The following is a 19278-nucleotide window of genomic DNA, read 5'->3' as shown; positions in this document are numbered from 1 at the left end:
AATTATTGGAGACGGTAATTAAGGATTTGCATAAAAAATTATATATAGGGATGATAATAATAATCTTTTATATATGTTGAGCTTATATCAAAGGAAGTTCACATCACGTGCACCTGTTAATGTGTGTGTCTAGTGTTTTGGGTGAAATTGGAAAGTTGAATCACCGTAAATACTAATTAAATATTAATGGAGGTTGCACTAAAAAAAAAAGAAAGATGTGAGAACACATAATTAAATCAAAATCAAAAGGTATCCAATTATGCCATCTTAATGATCTATATTCTATAGAATCTCATAGTCCCATTACGTGCACCATAATGACGTAAGATTACCCAATCAGTGTAACTTGTAACCCAAATTTGATTAACATCAACTTGATAGAGGTCACGATACCCCTACCAATATTACATTTGAAGGCCAAGATAGCTCCATTTGCTGCGCATAACAAGCGATAAGGTGGCATCTTCTTTAAAACTCTATTAAACAATGACTTAATTGAACTAATTATGACTTAATTAAGTTCCATGATCAATAAATGTTTTTTTATTGATAAATATTAATTTATTAATTTTGTTTTAAAAAAAAACAATTGAGAGGATTCGAATCCGTCTGTTTTTTCTCTCACTTTTCCATGATCAATAGAAGTAATGCCAACTTCTTCCTTCTTGTTCCTTTATTTTATCTCACACTTCGATTGGAAGTGCACTTGGTGGTTGAGGTTCATTCACAGAGGGACTACAATGTTACCAAGGAAGAAAAAGTTAGTTTTGGGGGTTTCACTTTGAAGTTTTAACCAAGGGGGTTTAAAGGTAAGCCTGTGTGGTGTGGAGTACATAAGGGATTTTGGGATAGCAAAAGAACTATAGTGAGCAAAAACTAAATGACCCTAAAAGGAAAATTCCCACTAAGAAATTCTTTTTGATAAGGGGAATTATATTTTAAATAAAGGAATGGGTAGTGAGCCCGGGCATGATTGAATGAATACTCACATAATAGAAAAGGGATCAACTCCATGCAACTAATTCAGCTAAGTGGAGCACAGCTTTTCATTTGTTTAATGAAAAAAGTTAAGAAAATGGGTCTGCCTTATTCCCCCCATGATGCTTCATCAGTTGCTCTTTACCTGTTTTATTCTCTCTTTTTTTCTTTCTTGCTTTTTAACTTTACATTGTTAAAATTTTCACTATTTTCCCTGTAACTAGGAGCGGTTTGAGTAATGCAATGAGCGAGTTGCGTCTGGAGAATATGCTTGTGCTTAATCATTTTAGCCACTTGCCATAGCAAGACCCTTCTTTTTTGTCATAAAATAAAACAACACATTTGACATATGTATGTAAAACACACACACACACACACACATATATATATATATATATATATATATATATATATATATATATATATATATATATATATATATATATATATTCCAAAGGATTATTCATTCAACCGCACTTATAAAAGTGTAGGAAGTTTAATGAAGAACATTATAACAGTAGTGCACATAAAATATACAACAACTAATCAGGCACACGTGACATATAGTTTGTGTTTGAATATACTTTCTGACAGTCAAAATCATGGTATGATTATGAAAAATCAAAAACAACAAAAGATTACTTCAATATGACCTTTAGTTAAAGATTATATATATGGTTTTGTTACCTTGACTAAAGATATGGGCTTAGTGAAATAATTTAGTTATTTTTAAAAGGTAAAATTATTTTTGGTGCTTTAGTTGTCTTTAATTTCAATTTTAGTCTTTCTTTAAATTTATTCACGAATTTAGTCTCTAAGTTATGTTAAATGTGGTCTCAAATACAAATTTGAATGTTGACTGTCATAAAGAAACGTTGACGATCATGTGTCACATTCTGATTGTACATGAAAAGGTACGTCCAAGAGCCAACTCTAACATTTTTCTTTTTATAGTCCAATCAGAACGCAACACGTGGTCGTCACCATTTCTTTATGACAGTCAACGTTTAAATCTGGACTTAAGAATCATATTTTTAGGATTTGATATAACTGGGGGACTAAATTCATAAATAAATTTAAAAAAAATTAAAATTGAAATTGAAAACAATTAAAAACAACAAAAATACAATTTTACCTCTCCAAAACATGTTGTAGTAATACTAATAGTCCAGGAGTATAACTGAGTCATTTGGGCTGTTAATGATCTTTGACCAAACACTGGGCCAGTTAAACATAGACCATAACTGCAAAAGGTTTCTAGAAATAAAACCAGCTCAGCATGACATCATCTCTCAAATTTCTTTACTTCTCATCATATTGTGAAAATAGTTACTGTTTAACTGTCTATGATGACTCCGTATACCATAATTCAGCCGTTGATTATTATTGTATTAAAAGCTAGAACGTGTCAATTTCCAAGCCATTCAACGAGAACTTTAGACTTCATAAGTGTAAAAAATTCAAAATATCTATGATGCCTTTCATAGTTTGTGCTTTGTACCACTTCAATAGTATAACAATAAAGCATGAGGCTGCGGTATTAGTATTACATTATCTTCCTACTCACACAGGAAAAGCATGTTTGTATAATTGTATTCTTTCAATTGCATAATAATAATTATAATTAACATTTAGCACCGTTTTTCTTCAAGTTATTGCATGTAATTGAATGTATGTACATGTGCATCCGATATGATTGGAGGCAGAGTTTCAATGTAAAGGTAGAGACATCTTAAATTCTCCTTTGCAATGGTAATCCTGTCAACCACATCACTGCTGCCAATAACCACCCATAAATCTCTAGGATTGATCCTCCTCAGGTTTCCACGGCAAAATGGGCATGATTCTGATCTCATATACCTGAAATTTTCATCTGTTACATTTTGCAATGTCAACGAAATAATCTTCTGTCCTACCACAACATCTGCTGCCAATAACCACCGTTTTTTTTTTTACTGAAAAAAAAAATCTTCATATTATATACTTTGTGTTTCTAAAATATTGCATGCATGTACATTTTTATTTATTATTTTTTTATCAAGTATTAAAAAGACTAGAGATTTGGATCAAGTAAAGTGTGTTAAGGATGAAGAAGGCAAAATCTTAGTGCATGAAAAAGATATCAAGGAAAGGTGGAAGGCGTATTTCCACAACTTATTTAATGATGGATATGGATATGACTCTAGCAGTCTAGACACAAGAGAAGAGGACCGGAACTATAAGTACTATCGTCGGATTCTGAAACAGGAAGTAAAGGAAGCGTTGAAAAGAATGAGTAATGGTAAGGCGGTGGGGCCAGACAACATACCTATTGAAGTGTGGAAAACTCTTGGAGATAGAGGTCTTGAGTGGCTCACCGAACTCTTTAATGAAATTATGAGGTCAAAACGCATGCCGGAGGAATGGAGGAGAAGCACGTTAGTGCCAATCTATAAGAACAAGGGGGATATACAAAATTGTGCAAATTATAGGGGAATCAAGCTCATGAGTCATACCATGAAATTATGGGAAAGAGTGATCGAACGGAGATTAAGAAAGGAGACTCAAGTTACTGAGAATCAATTTGGTTTCATGCCGGGAAGGTCGACCATGGAAGCGATTTATTTATTACGGCGGGTGATGGAGCAATATCGCATGGCCCAACAAGACTTGCACTTGATTTTTATTGACTTGGAGAAAGCGTATGATAGAGTGCCTAGAGAGATTTTGTGGAAAGCTCTAGAGAAGAAAGGGGTTAGGGTTGCATATATTCGAGCTATCCAAGATATGTATGATAGGGTATCGACTAGTGTTAGGACACAGGGTGGAGAGTCAGACGATTTTCCCATCACAATTGGTTTACATCAAGGGTCAACCCTTAGCCCCTACCTTTTTAACTTAATTCTGGATGTCCTCACGGAACAAATCCAAGAGATAGCGCCGAGATGCATGCTTTTTGCAGATGACATAGTCCTCCTTAGAGAGTCGAGGGAGGAGTTGAATGAGAGGTTGGAAACTTGGAGACGAGCTCTAGAAACACATGGCTTTCGCCTAAGCAGAAGCAAATCGGAGTATATGGAATGTAAGTTCAACAAAAGAAGGAGGGTTTCTAACTCAGAGGTGAAAATAGGAGACCATATTATCCCTCAAGTCACACGGTTTAAATATCTTGGGTCTGTAATATAGGATGATGGGGAAATTGAAGGGGATGTGAATCATCGCATTCAAGCAGGATGGATGAAATGGAGAAAAGCATCGGGGGTGTTATGTGATGCAAAGGTACCGATCAAGCTAAAGGGAAAGTTTTATCGGACTGCGGTAAGACCGACGATTTTGTACGAAACAGAATGTTGGGCGGTCAAGAGCCAACATGAGAATAAAGTAGGTGTAGCGGAGATGAGGATGTTGCGGTGGATGTGTGGTAAGACTCGACAGGATAAAATTAGAAACGAAGCTATTAGAGAGAGGGTTGGAGTAGCGCCTATTGTAGAGAAGATGGTGGAAAATAGACTTAGGTGGTTTGGGCATGTAGAGAGAAGACCGGTAGACTCTGTAGTGAGGAGAGTAGACCAGATGGAGAGAAGACAAACAATTCGAGGCAGAGGAAGACCCAAAAAGACTATAAGAGAGGTTATCAAAAAGGATCTCGAACTTAATGATTTGGATAGAAGTATGGTACTTGATAGAACATTATGGCGGAAGTTGATCCATGTAGCCGACCCCACCTAGTGGGATAAGGCGTTGTTGTTGTTGTTGTATTAAAAAGAGAAAAATGCTAGCCGCTATTTGTGACACTCTTTTTAACATTTACTTTGTGATTCGTTAAAATTTGTTAAAAGAATCACAAATTTTGGTGGGCATTCCTCTTGAAAAGATTAATAAGATGATGTTGTAGACATTGTGGCATTTGACAGTACCAATCATGGAAGCAGCTAATGCACAAAGAATGTCCACAATTAGGCAGAACCATCTTCATGCCGTTTTCCATGCATATGCCACATTCCTCATCTCCCTCTAGATCTTTACTGAGAACCTTTTCAAGCCTCTTTCTGCTCAGTTCTGCACAACTGTTTCTTTTATCATTATTAAACTCGCCTTGAAGTAACCTTAATGAAGGGTATATGACAGCTGCAAAAACATATGCCATCATCAAAGTTTAAGAGAAAAAGGCAGCAAGATAAGATACATGTAAATATGTTTTTTATCGGTAAATATTAATTGTTAGTCTTTTAATTTGTTAGTAAAAAAAATCAAACTCGAGATCTTCTCCTCCTTTTTTTTTTCTTAATCACCTGATCAACCTTATATCTCTGATACATGTAAATACGTAACATTATGACATATCATAAAATTCCTTTATAGTTGCTTTCCTTTTTTTTGAGGAAATAGAGGGCATTCCATGTATACCTGGACTAGGACAAACAAAGCACAGCTAAATTCATTTACATTTCCACGGGCAAAGTAGACTTCGAACGGGGGAACATAAAAGAGAAGAAATTAACCAGAAGTGATAGTGACAACTAAATACATGGGCAAAGTGTCTGTACAACTAAAATCCAACCATTCGATCAAGTACAAAAAAATAGGAGCAAAGGGGCTGTAAGATAATTTCATCTGAAAATAGTTCCCATCATAATATCGAGGAAGTGTTGATGCCCTGCATTTTTTTTAAATGTCAATAACATGAACCACAGCTAGCATAAATCATTGATTAGTCACACAAAATATAGCAAGTTTAAATTCCATGTATTGTCAAGGTAAAAAAAATTTATATTATCAATCAATCCTAAATTAATATTGATATAATTTGTATGATAATTATTGTATATCTCAATAAACTTATTATACTTAACAATTTGTGATTAGATAAGAGTGAAAAAATCCTTTCAATCATTGATGTATACACTATAATTAAGATATAATTTTAGAACACACTGGCACTCTAGCAATTTTACAACCCACCGAAAAAATTGAGCAAACCAAAGGAAAACTGTGACATAAGGGGATGGCTTTCCTTTGTAGGTAGTTCTGCTAGATGATTAAAATTGGCATTTCGGGCCATGGCTTGTGACTAAAATTCATTTCTCTGTAGGATACACACACACATTCATATATTCAAGATTGTTTTTTGAATTGAGTCTTGATGGTTCATTTTGATTGTGCAGTTAACACTGGCTCCTCTAATATTCTCAAACTCTAACCAAACTTCAACCATGTTAAATTGTACAGATACCGATCATACCATGTTGTTTCTGTGATAATGCAGCCCTTTAAATTTGTTATCCATAAAATGGAAACAGGAAAAAATGATGGCCAAATGATTCTACCTTAAAAGCGGGAATGAGATAATGTATAACTAAAATATACCCTTGAAAAATAAAATAAAATAAAAAGAACGAGGATCTTACAGGGTATTAGCATGTTGCATATCATCTTCGAGAGCCTTGACGGAATCACTGTAAGAAGAATTGTTGGGCTGATTTTGCCACATTCTAAGTCTCCACAAGAAAAATGTAGCATAAAGTTTGAAAGAAAAAGAGTTTATGGAACCAGTTTGGTTTCTTAAATCAAATTCAAAGGGGATATTTGAAGCATGAAATTAGAAGGAAGCAAGGAAGGAGGGTACTGCACTGCACTGGCATGGTTTTACCATTGACATTTGTATTTTTTTTTTTTTGACAAAGTTCTATTATATACTTTTGTACAATTACTCCATCCGTTCCTAAGTTCGTTTTAATTAATTGATGTCTTTTAAGAAAAGTCATTATCGTATCAAATTTATCGTTTATATTATCATTTTAAAATTATTTTTTATTTTTTTATCCACTTATTTGTTTCTTTCTTATTAATGTTTAAAGAAAAAAATAATAAAATAAAAATATATATGAAAAAATAATTAATATATTTAAAATTAAGAAAAAATATTATAAAAAAAGATAAACAAATTTTAGAAGAGAAAATAATATTATTCCTTGTACCTCACATCATACTGTTCCTTTGGACCCTTTAATAAATGTTGTGCCTACTCTTATTTACTTTTTGATTAGTTTCTCAAACTTTCTGCTACAAGGAACATTAATATTAATGGTGCTGCTACCAGCATTTTGTGGTGAAAACAAGTTTGCTATTCCAACCGTGACCAATTCATTTTATTCCCATGAAAAGGACCAAAAGCTAAAGCTAGACAGCATATCACACACACCCTTTTGCATTTGCAGCGGTAAAACAATTCAGAAATTGCAAGTGGGGAGGTCACGAGACGAGACTGCATGGCTGATATTACATATGCTAAACTTTTCCAAGGCTTAGGTAAATATATAGGGAAAAGCAACAATTTTTTTTCCCCCCACTAAAATTGATAAATTATGTATTAATTGAAACATGATTGAAATGTTATTGTCTTAATTATTTTTTTAATAATGTGATACAAATAATTAAATAACAGGTTGAAAATATATTAAAACTCAAATTATTTAAAGTTAACGAAAAAGCACTTTATCTTTTGTAGTTTTAGTTTCAAAATTTTCTAACTTATTGTAATTTTTTTGCCTCCGAATATTATATATTCTTCGTTAAATTTATATTTAATGAGTTTAAAATCATAACTAAGTTAAGTAAAAATAAGAAAATTTAACTTTTTTTTACTTTAACTTAAATTTATAAGAGTTTAGAAATAATTTTTTTTAAAAATGCAATTTATCCCATAAATTATTATAAATTCTTTAAGTATTTAATGAATATATATATATATATATATATATATATATATATATATATATATATATATATATATATATATATATATATATATATATATCACTTAATATGTATTTTTTTTAAGTTAATCTAATTTATCCGATCAATAAATATTGACACAAGTGACAACAGTATGTATCCTTTAATCAGGTGACACATATTTAAATTAATCTTTAGGTATAAAATAAATTATTTTGATAAGAAAATATTTATCTTTTATGCACTCGTTTCTATATAAATTAATCATTATTTTTGGATTAAATATTGATAACTCGGTCAGAAAAAGAAAAAGAAAAAAAAAACTAACGTCCCCAATAAATATACATCACATCATTCCAAATATGGGCCAAGTCATTGACGTTAGCTAAGGCCCAAATGTTTCAAAGAAGCTAAATATCCATATAGTAACTATTATACTTGTAGGACCTAAGGAGGGAGGGAGGTTCGGGAATGTAGCCATATTAGCATTTTGAACGAAAAGATTGCAGAAATGAGATTATGATACCATTAAAATTTTAATTGTGAATTCTACTATTGAGCTTGGTTAACTTTCTTTACCATCAATAATTTGCATAAAGCAATGAATGCATCATGGCACCACTGTATACAAAATACTAGCACATGGCATCCTCGCAAAGGGGGGTGATGATGCATACAACTACAAGTGATACTACCTAATACATACACTCTAAGTCCCAAACATACCAGACCTAACAATCTCACATTGAATATGATATACAAGAAAGTATCGGCTTTTTATGTTTTGACTGAATGGCGTGCTTCCACAAATTTCAATTGAAACAGAGTAATAATGTAGAGATAGGAAAATGATACTGGTATGAAACTGATGGCTTAACACCTCATTGGGGTATTTATACCATTTTGAGAAAAAAAATGATGCATGATGTGGTGGAAAAAGAAGACACAGATAGAGAAAGGTTTAAAAGTAAAAATAAAAATGTACGGAAATTATGGATGATAGAAGAAGAACAACCCCTAAAAAAAAGAAGTAGAACAAATAAAAGGAAAAATAGCTTCCTTTTTACATTAAAGGTGAACATGGTTAGAAACCTAAAATATATTATAACTTATTTTTAAAAACAGGATCAAAGATAATATTGATATCCTTAATCAATATCATGTAATTAAGGGAGTCTAACTGAACTCAGTTAGTTGAATATAATATGTGAGTGTTATAAGTGTAATAAATTCGTTGATATTATTTTTAATTTTAATGGAAAAAAATTGATACCATTTATTTTTGTTGTTGGTATTATTAAAAGGAAATGAAAGAAGGGAAATGAGATAGATAAGGAATATAAAAAAATATTTTATTTTTGTTTTGAAGAAAAAAAAAATATAAATCAGGGAAAATATTATGCAACCCACTCAAATACTATTTCTTCTGGCGTAAGAAGAAAATGAAAAAAATGAAGAAATTTAATCAAAATGTGAAATTAATATATTTACTTATTATTATGTTTAAAAATATAAAATTTAATTTAATTTAACTAATAATATAAAAATAATGGAAAGTTATTATAGGTTTAAAGAAAAAAAAATAAAAATTAAAGAAGTTGTTTAAGAATAAAATTGTCCATCATTATTATTAGTATATATTATTTTGTTTTTAATCAAATAAGAAGATTGGTTATCTTTGTCTAAATATATTTTTTCTTTTTAAATAAACACAAGGGTACGTAAGATCTAGAATAGGAGCTTGGGAAGTGTAAAGTTTGACTACGAAGATTCTACCGTCTCATGACAATACAGATTAATACATGTGATTAAGGATGAGAACAAACTTTCATCTATCTTATAAATGTAAGTTTAAATTCCTCTTGAAATCACTAAAATCACATTTAGTAACAACTCTCTCGAAAGAGATCCTTTGACACTAGAAGTTAATCAAGTAATTTTGACAGGATAAAGTTATTTATAATTTAGGTCTATATAATTTTTTTAGTTGACTTTTGTTAGTAGCCTCAACATACCATTAGCGCTTTAACAATAATATTGGAGGCGTTTTTTCATTATACCACTATTATTAAAAAAAATGAAACTACCTCGTTGCAATTAAGTTATAATTTTAAATATATATATGCTTAAAAGGTGAAATTTGTTAAAATGTTCTTTTAAAAGTAAATGGATGTACATTAATTAACCAAATAATATTTTCAATAACATTAACTCTTTTTTTTTTCATTTCTCTTCGTTACAATTTGCATAAACTATTTTATCACGCGCTTTTCTTTTTCTTCTTTCCATTACTCTTTTTGTTTTACGAATTTTATATAGAAAAAGAATATAAATACAACCGTGTTTTGTGCTTGTCTCTTCTTGGTGGGGAGAGTTTAAGCAAAAAAGAAAAAAATCAATAGGATCTTTTTCTAAATATTTTAGATGAGTTCACAACGAATAAGAGAAAAGTTAGTTTGTATAAACTTTATGAAAGGATCATCATTCTGATTTTATTCCTCCCAACGAAGATTGAAAAAAAAAACGGATTCTTTTGTCCACTTATATGATACTAGTTGTAAGCATCTCTTTCAATTGTTGGTTTTTTTTTTTTTCTTTCCATATTGTAGTCTGAGCCTATGTTAGAATTTGATACTAGTTGTAAGGGAAAACAAGCTGAAGAAGGCTAGTTGCATTTAATGGACAGAGTAAATCTGTGCATATTGGACCACTGAATTTATTGCATCGAGATTAGAGAGGGGACCGCACAATATCTGTGTACTTTTTCAAGCATGAAAAAGCATAAAGACAACAACATGGTCTAAAGTTGCACCATTGATAAGATTATGCCTTATGCAGTCAGCCAAAGCACAAATTAAATTACATAATGTAATGTAATATTAACATCTCATTAGTTTTGGATTTAGATCTTTAAATAAGATATCAGATTCGAGATTCGTATATAAAAAAAAACATGATTAAAATAAAATATTTCACCAAGTAATAAATCAGATTATCAAAGTTAGTAAAAACTTTGTATGAATATCATGCTATAAAAAAATTACAATAAATTAATAATCCTTCCATTCCAATCATGCACCTGTTTTTCATCTTTTGGCTTTGGCCACTGCTTTTGGCACGTTTAAGGTTGTATCTAACACAATTTTTACAGTAGATAGCATTTTCATACCATGATATCATCTATCGACTTATGTCAATATATTAAAAGGGACGGTACAATTTCAGTACAAAACATTAGTAATACTTAATAACAAAGAAAAGTGGTGGATCTTACCATAATGTGTTGTCGTATAGCCAAAAGACAGCTTATTTTACCCAACTTGTCGTAGCTTCTTCCAATGAAAACAAACTAGTAGGTTCACATTAATTTCCTCATTTTTTTTCCCGTAGAGTGACTGATTGAGCCTGTGCCTTGTGTGTCACACTTTTTTTAAGGGGAAAGAGAAAAAAGAAAAGGAGAACATGAAGTCATATTTTCTTAAAGAAAAAGAAGATTCCAACATCAGATAAAGATATAACAAAGGCGAATGAACAATCAATAAACTCATCAATCAAAAAAGTTAAAGTTAAGTGGGAGAAAGCTGGTTGTGATGCTGAACTCAAACTACAAGCAGTTAATTTTATCCATCACCCAAAATTCTTGATGCAAATTATTACTTTCTGTTCCTCATTTCAATGGGTTTATGTTCTCTTTTTTTGGTTACACTTCTTCTGCTAACATCATTTGCGGTATGCCAACTTGAAGGTATGTTTTCTTTAGTAGATCACAACAACTCAGGTAGTTAGTTCTGAATATATACAATTTAAGTTCAAGCAACCATGCATCATAAAAAACTTCTACTCTTTTTTTATCAACACAAAATTCTCAAGTAGAATATGTTTATTTTCCAAAATATCATGTCATTTTATGACAGAAGGCAGAAGAGAGAAGGACAAAACTCAGATGCAATTCCTCAAGTGCTTTTAGTACTGTGTTCTTCAATTAGAATTGAAGTTTCTTCTCGGTAATCTGCATAATAAATGTTTGTATTGAAGATCAATATAAGATACGAAGTAAGACTCCAATTTTAATTGAAGAACAACACCAAAAAACACCAATTTAATTGGGCTATAAACCTGTGAGATATTTGATTTTGGATTGCAGAATTTATCAGCATTGACTGTGGAGGGACAAGTAACTACACCGATAAAAGCACAGGGCTTGCATGGATATCAGACTCTGGGATCATGAAACATGGCAAGCCAGTGGAGGTACAAAATCCAAGTGGAAACAAGTTTCAGTATCAGAGACGCCGAGAGTTTCCTATAGACAGCAGAAAATACTGCTATACACTTGTCACTGAGGAGAGAAGAAGGTATCTGGTGCGAGCAACGTTTAAATATGGTAACTTGGATGATGGAGACACATACCCTCAGTTTCAGCTCTATTTGGATGCAACCAAATGGGCTACTGTGTCAATCTATGATGCCTCAAGAATCTATGCGAAGGAAATGATCTTCAGGGCACCCTCAAACTCTATTGATGTTTGCATGTGTTGTGCTACCACTGGTTCTCCCTTCATATCTACCCTCGAGCTAAGGCCCTTGAATCTTTCTATGTATGCCACAGATTTTGAAGGCAGTTTTTTCTTGAAAGTGGCTGCAAGAATTAACTTTGGTGCTCCAAGTGAGGATGTTGTCAGGTATGGAACTCCCCCTTATAGTATTTTGGTTTCTACTTCTTCTAAAGTTTTTGGCAAGAATGGAGAGTTTCAAATATTTGACATGATAGAATAAAGTTCTTAACTTCTAATGGAATCTATGTTTAAAATTTTGCATCATTGATATCTTGATTGGAAAAAAAAATCAATATATTTGGTGCCATTGGCTTGATTTGTTTATTTATTTGTTTATTAACAAATATTTTATCAGGTATCCAGATGACCCATATGATAGAATTTGGGAGTCTGATCTTATTAAAAGACAAAATTATCTTGTTGGGGTGGCCCCAGGCACTGAAAGAATTAACACAACAAAGAAAATAGAAATAGAGACAAGAGAAAACCCACCTGTTAAAGTGATGCAAACTGCAGTTGTTGGCACCAAAGGAATACTTAGCTATAGACTAAACCTGGAAGACTTCCCTGGCAATGCTAGAGCTTACGCATATTTCGCGGAGATTGAAGATCTGCCTAAGAATGAGACTAGAAAATTCAAATTGGAGCAACCTTACATAGCTGACTATAGCAATGCAGTGGTGAACATAGCTGAGAATGCCAATGGGAGCTACACTCTCTATGAACCAAGTTACATGAATGTGAGTCTGGAGTTTGTGCTTTCGTTCTCCTTTGTTAAGACCCGGGATTCCACTCAAGGACCTCTTCTAAATGCAATGGAAATTAGCAAATACATGCCGATTGCTTCAAAGACTGACAGGCAAGACTGTAAGTTCTTAATATCAGTTTATGTTTGAGAAAATTGATCTTTTCTTGTATGTCCAAAATAGCTTATCTGAAAGGGTAACTACACCAAAGATCAAATAATTCAAGTTTGATCACTAAGTTACAACAATGTTACAACAATTGCATTGTTGTAATGACTGAACAGGATGCTAACCATACTTTAATTTTACAGCAAATTTTGTAAATGCATTTCGTTTCTTATCTGCTGAAAGTGTCCTGAAGAATGAAGGTGATCCCTGTGTTCCAACTCCCTGGGAGTGGGTAAATTGTAGCACAACTACACCTCCAAGAATTACAAAGATGTAACATCTCCATACCTTTTTGTTGATGCTTCTGTTTTATGCTAACTTCTAGCCTAGTGAATAATTGTCATTCTGTTAAAGAGTCTCTCTGGCAGCAATTTTTATACACACAAGAATGTTGAATTCCAAAAGTTGGTATTAAAGAATGCCAGACACTGGAATAATTATATTTGTAAAACCAATTAGGCAGAAGCAAAATGGAAAATTATTATCAATATTCCATTGTCCACATAACATTTTTCCATAGAAAATATTTACTGGAATTTCAAGCAGTACAAATATATACTAATTGTGATAAGTTGTATCAGAAACCTGTCAAGAAGGAATCTCAAGGGTGAAATCCCAGGGAAGCTCAACAACATGGAAGCATTGACAGAACTGTAAGTAAGCCACCTTCAAATAAACATGTTTTTTTCTTAAAAAAATATTTATTTTGTAAATCATGGTTGTTTTCATAGGTGGTTAGATGGCAACATGCTCACCGGACAACTTCCTGACATGAGCAATCTTATCAATGTAAAGATTATGTAAGTTCTTTAGTTTCACACATAGCCTTTTATGATCGAAGGTTTGGGATGGAATCAATATTTGGCAAACACAATTCTATGTTCCTTTTTTCTTATTTTAATTTTTTCAACTAATGACATGCAGGCATCTAGAGAACAACAAATTGACTGGTCCATTGCCATCTTACTTGGGTAGCTTGCCAAGTTTACAAGCACTGTATGTAGCACTTAACCATCCATGTTTATCATCTCTACTTCGAGAGTTTGAAGCATTTTCCTAGTTAACCCTGAATTTCTCCAACTAAACACATTTGTTATCCTCAGACATTTATGCACCATGCACATCTGTGGGTCTATGACAGGTTCATACAGAATAACTCATTTAGTGGGGTAATACCATCAGGATTACTGTCTGGAAAAATCATTTTCAAGTAAGTATCTTCATCAAAAACATTTTTTTTCCTAGTATCAGGTCAATTTAAGTGAAGAAGCTAAACACCGGATTGAATTTGAATTTGAATCAACTTAAGTGTGAATATAATAGGATGAGGATCTTTTTTTATTAGTTTAGTACCAAGATTGAAGTAACAGATATCTGTTTTTCCTTCCAGCTTTGATGATAATCCTGAACTACATAAAGGGAACAAGAAGCATTTTCAATTGATGCTAGGAATTTCTATTGGAGTACTAGTGATTCTATTAATATTGTTCTTAACAAGTTTGGTGCTATTGCTTATTCTGCGGAGAAAGACATCTCAACAGAAACGTGACGAAAAGGGTTAGTCCACCTAGTCAAATTTATTACTTTTAAATTGACAAATATCAAGTTCTATCATCAAACCATTGTTGTACACTGCAGGTGTTTCTGGACGCAGCAGCACTAAACCTTTAACTGGATACTCATTTGGTCGGGATGGGAATATAATGGATGAAGGTACTGCTTACTATATTACACTCTCAGAGCTGAAAGAAGCTACTAATAATTTTTCAAAGAATATTGGCAAGGGAAGCTTTGGATCTGTTTACTATGGGAAAATGAAAGACGGAAAAGAGGTGGCAGTTAAGACTATGACTGATCCATCCAGCTATGGGAACCAGCAATTTGTAAATGAGGTAGCATTTCCATATTTGAATTCTGATTGAGAATTGGTTCTGTATAATCAATCTGTCAGAATCCTACTAAAGATTTTTTGCTGCCATTCAATTAAAAAGATTGTATTCCTTGAGTTAGAGATACAATAATATCAATGCTCAAACAGCTTAAGAAATTGAGAAAACCTTAATTTTCAGCTCATTGATTGTAGAATCACAAATGCAGGTAGCCCTCTTATCAAGAATTCATCACAGAAACTTGGTTCCTCTGATTGGATATTGTGAAGAAGAATATCAGCATATTCTAGTTTATGAATATATGCACAATGGCACTTTAAGGGAGTACATTCATGGTCTAATTCCTCACCTTTTTGTTCATTTATTTACCTAGTTGTAAAGTTTTTGTCATGAAAATAATTCTAATGTCGTGACAGAATGTTCGAGTCAGAAGCAATTAGATTGGTTAGCTCGCCTTCGAATTGCAGAAGATGCAGCTAAAGGTTGATTAGTAACTAGCTTCTTGGTCCACAAGTAATTTTAGCATTTCACTTCCAACTTAACAGTTAAAGAGCAATTTTCTATTTCTGTAGGTCTTGAATACTTACACACAGGATGTAATCCTAGTATCATTCACCGCGATGTGAAGACAAGCAATATTCTTCTTGACATCAATATGAGAGCAAAAGTGTCTGACTTTGGACTCTCAAGGCTAGCTGAAGAAGATTTAACTCACATATCAAGTGTTGCAAGGGGAACTGTAGGTTACCTGGATCCTGAGTAAGCCATGGTTCTCATGTGTCCTATGATCATCAAAATATCATTTCTCCTTAACTCCTTGAACTCAGGTTTTCCCCATGAACAGGTACTATGCAAATCAACAATTGACTGAAAAGAGTGACGTGTACAGTTTTGGAGTTGTTCTGCTGGAATTGCTATCAGGAAAAAAGGCTGTATCATCAGAAGACTATGGTCCTGAAATGAATATCGTTCACTGGGTATGTTAGCCTTTTTCTCAACAACCTAAAGTTGAAAAAATAGTATCCTCAAAGTTTGCCAAACCAGAAGCTGAAACACGAGCATATGCAACAATAGCATTTGATTTTGAAGCAACTAACTTTGGCTAAAATACAGTCCCTAAGTTTAACAAGTTTAGACCCTCAAAGTTTATGATCTGATAGATCAAATTGAATATTTCGCCAATTTTTTGCACCAATGGTATTACTTTTGACTAATGTGACAAACACCTATTTGATATGGTCTCGGTTTGTCATATTTCACTAAATTGACAAAGGTAGTGTGGTAAACTAATAGAAAGACCAACTTGGTCTTAAAAAATTACACTTTAAGAGAACAAAGTGAAACTCTTAAACTTCGGAAACCAAATTGAAAAAAAAAAAAAACAGACAAGAGACCAAACTAGTATATTTTTGTCATTAATTTTGCTAGGAATGTACCTCTTAGCAATTTTGTTGCATACTTTAATGTCAACCTCGCATGCAAATTTTACGTGTGTTTGCAGGCTAGATCTTTAATTCGTAAAGGAGATGTGATAAGCATCATGGATCCTTCCCTTGTGGGGAATCTGAAAACTGAGTCAGTTTGGAGGGTTGCAGAAATTGCCATGCAATGTGTAGAACAACATGGTGCATGCAGGCCAAGGATGCAAGAGGTAATTTTGGCTATACAAGATGCTTCTAACATTGAAAAGGGGACAGAAAGTCAACTGAAGCTATCTTCTTCAGGTGGTAATTCAAAGCCACAGTCTTCACGTAAGACTTTACTTGCAAGCTTTCTTGAAATTGAGAGCCCTGACTTGTCAAATAGTTGCCTCCCCTCAGCCAGATAATTTTTCTTTTTCTTTTTTCATATCAAGGTGGGTTTTGTACATTACTTAATATCATTACTAATATGTTAATACTAGTGACACTCACTGACTTGTGACGGTATAATCTTCAATTCTTAGAACAAATCAACGAAAGTGTAATATTCTTACTCAATATTTGACTGCCTGTAGGAATTAACAAGTAATTTGAATTTCATTCCGTTATATGGGCAAAAAACAATCAAAATTGATAATTTATTTTTTAACTATATTAATTGGTTAATTAATTTTAAACAATTACTTTACATGTTCATTTTTGTTACTCACATAAAAAATTCATGTGATAAGCGATGTGTATAATTATTAATGGAGGGACATTTATTAAGGAATTTTGTTTCATGCAATCTTTTTAATTTTTGGAAAAAAAAATTATAGTTACACTTTCTTTTACACTCTTTCTAATGATATTCTCTTTTTAAGACTTATTGTTTAGAATTTATTGAAAATTACTATTTTAGTAGATTTTGTTTTTCATTTAATGTTTTTTCTATTGATTTATATATTAGTAAATGAGAAACAAAACTTATGAAAATTAATGATTTTTACTAATTTTAATCGATCTTAAGGAGGAATGTCGGAGAAATTATCAGTAACACTAGCATTTTTCTTCCTCAGAATGTGGAGAGGAGAATATAATAACTACTCCATATTTGAATATTTTTCAGCGGAGGCTCGCTCCAGATCCATCTCTGTCTATTTATTTTATTTCTCTATTTTCTACCCTTTTCTCTTTATTTTCTTTGTATTTGCCTTTTAGATTTTCTTGAGTGTAGATGTAGATTGAGGATGTGTTTTGTTTAGGTTACCTTATTTTCCGATTCCCAGTTGTCACTTACTTGTCAGTTTCTCCATTTTTGGGCCGAAACTTTACATGATTTGAACCATTTGAATAACTTTATTACTTGAAAGTGGAAACACTACCAATAATTCTCCTTCGTCGCTGTCGCATTAATTGAGCGTGTTATAGCATAGCTATAGCTAGAACAATTTATCAGATTATGAGCATTCATTTGAAGAACCGTGAATATTATAACGTTTACTCATCTTTATTATTGGAATAAAATAAAATATGAGTAGATTTGACTTTATATTGATGGATTATACATCGCATAAGCCTAATCTGGGCACCTAAAATAAAATAATATAATAATGTAATATAATGCCAGTTCACTAGCATATTCATCAGTAACGTAATGTTTTCTATTGAGCAGCCAACCCATGCGTGTCTTACAAAAAGATGAGGATAAGAAACATAAATATCATATAGGAAAAGAAAAATATAATTTGAAGATTCATTCAACTTCAACTTGTTTTCAACACCTCCTTTACTTGGGAAGTATTTAATAATGCAACAAGTTTTTAACATTAATTTGAAGATGAATTGATTTTTTTATTTTGAAGAATCGTAAATACGAAATTAATATAAAGAAGTGAGTTGTTTTTCAACACTTTGAAATCATTTTTTATCTTGAAAAAAGGTTTTATAATAGACTTAATTAAAGTTCTAAAAGAGATAAATGAAGAGATAAATACAAAATTTTTATACTAATTCATCTTATCTCAAGACTATGCCTACTCTTGGTACTGTCAAGACTTTTACTAACATATTCTTTAACATAAGTATTTTTAGACTCCAATACAATATGAAAGATAGAGGAATGAAGATGAAAAAAGACGAAAGTATAAAATTACGTGGGCTTGAAAAAAAAATGGATCTCACTGCGCTATATTTCACTACAAAATAAGAAGAAAAGAGATGAAAGTTCATGCAAAACAAAACGAAAAAACAGTGTTGCCAAAGCCTTCTTTTTTACCCTGATCACAAGCTCCTAATGGCCATGATCCGTTATATGATTTTGCTAACCGATTATGGCCACATGCTTTCGGCCTAGACTCATTCAAATGACAGTGGATGGACCATTCTTAATTATACAACAACAACATAATAATAATAATAATAATAATGATAGATATTATTAATAATAAATAATATTGATAAAAAATAATACTAAATAATTATATTAATGATAAAAAATATAATAATATATTTTTATCTAATATTTTTTTCTTATCTAACAAATTATATTAATTCAAATATTTTCTCTTTTTTTAATTTTTTTCATCTCAAACAATCTTATTTCCATCATGTTTTTAATTTTCTTTAATATATTTTTATTCATTTTCATTCTTCACACTTTTATTAATCAAAATCATTTTTTCTTGGCACTTTTTTTTATACTGAAAAGGTAAGATTAAACATACACATATTTACAAGATTATATGTTTAATGATGTATTGCGTTTTACCCTATCGTCTTAGTAAGACGCTTGTATTTTTCTTTCGTAAAAAAAATGCTTCTATCT

At 31.9% G+C, this 19278-nt stretch overlaps 1 protein-coding gene and 1 long non-coding RNA gene across 3 annotated transcripts; one reads left to right on the top strand and one right to left on the bottom strand.

Moving 5' to 3' along the window:
- Window positions 1-2563: 2563 nt before the first annotated feature.
- Window positions 2564-5103, bottom strand: LOC114381224. The gene is made up of 2 exons (XR_003659970.1): window positions 4875-5103; window positions 2564-2838 (listed from the first exon to the last, which is right to left on the bottom strand). It is a non-coding gene; the product is annotated as an uncharacterized LOC114381224 (long non-coding RNA).
- A 6033-nt stretch (window positions 5104-11136) lies between these two features.
- LOC114382664 (probable LRR receptor-like serine/threonine-protein kinase At1g67720) lies at window positions 11137-17032 on the top strand. 2 transcript variants are annotated; one of them, XR_003660277.1, is made up of 15 exons: window positions 11137-11437; window positions 11837-12374; window positions 12604-13115; window positions 13306-13435; window positions 13744-13815; window positions 13894-13962; window positions 14087-14158; window positions 14304-14372; window positions 14553-14719; window positions 14801-15054; window positions 15260-15386; window positions 15468-15533; window positions 15624-15790; window positions 15896-16028; window positions 16553-16690. XR_003660277.1 is itself a non-coding variant. In XM_028342232.1 (15 exons), the coding sequence occupies exons 1-15, from the start codon at window positions 11368-11370 to the stop codon at window positions 16877-16879; spliced, it is 2793 nt and encodes a 930-aa protein (XP_028198033.1). In that variant the 5' UTR covers window positions 11143-11367; the 3' UTR covers window positions 16880-17032. The 2 variants fall into 2 exon arrangements, 1 of the variants encoding a protein (XP_028198033.1); XM_028342232.1 differs by having other exon boundaries at window positions 11143-11437; window positions 15624-15810; window positions 16553-17032.
- Window positions 17033-19278: the final 2246 nt, after the last annotated feature.

The sequence above is a fragment of the Glycine soja genome, chromosome 13, assembly GCF_004193775.1.
Source record: "Glycine soja cultivar W05 chromosome 13, ASM419377v2, whole genome shotgun sequence".
NCBI lineage: Eukaryota > Viridiplantae > Streptophyta > Magnoliopsida > Fabales > Fabaceae > Glycine > Glycine soja.
This window is presented reverse-complemented; position numbering and strand designations above follow the sequence as displayed.

Bases quoted from the DNA above. Each gene is read 5' to 3' on its own strand.
- LOC114382664 (XM_028342232.1), top strand. From the start codon at position 11,368: ATGGGTTTATGTTCTCTTTTTTTGGTTACACTTCTTCTGCTAACATCA. The intron at 14,720-14,800 runs GTTAGTCCACCT...TGTACACTGCAG, and splicing joins ACAGAAACGTGACGAAAAGG to GTGTTTCTGGACGCAGCAGC. The intron at 15,811-15,895 runs GTAAGCCATGGT...CCCCATGAACAG, and splicing joins GTAGGTTACCTGGATCCTGA to GTACTATGCAAATCAACAAT.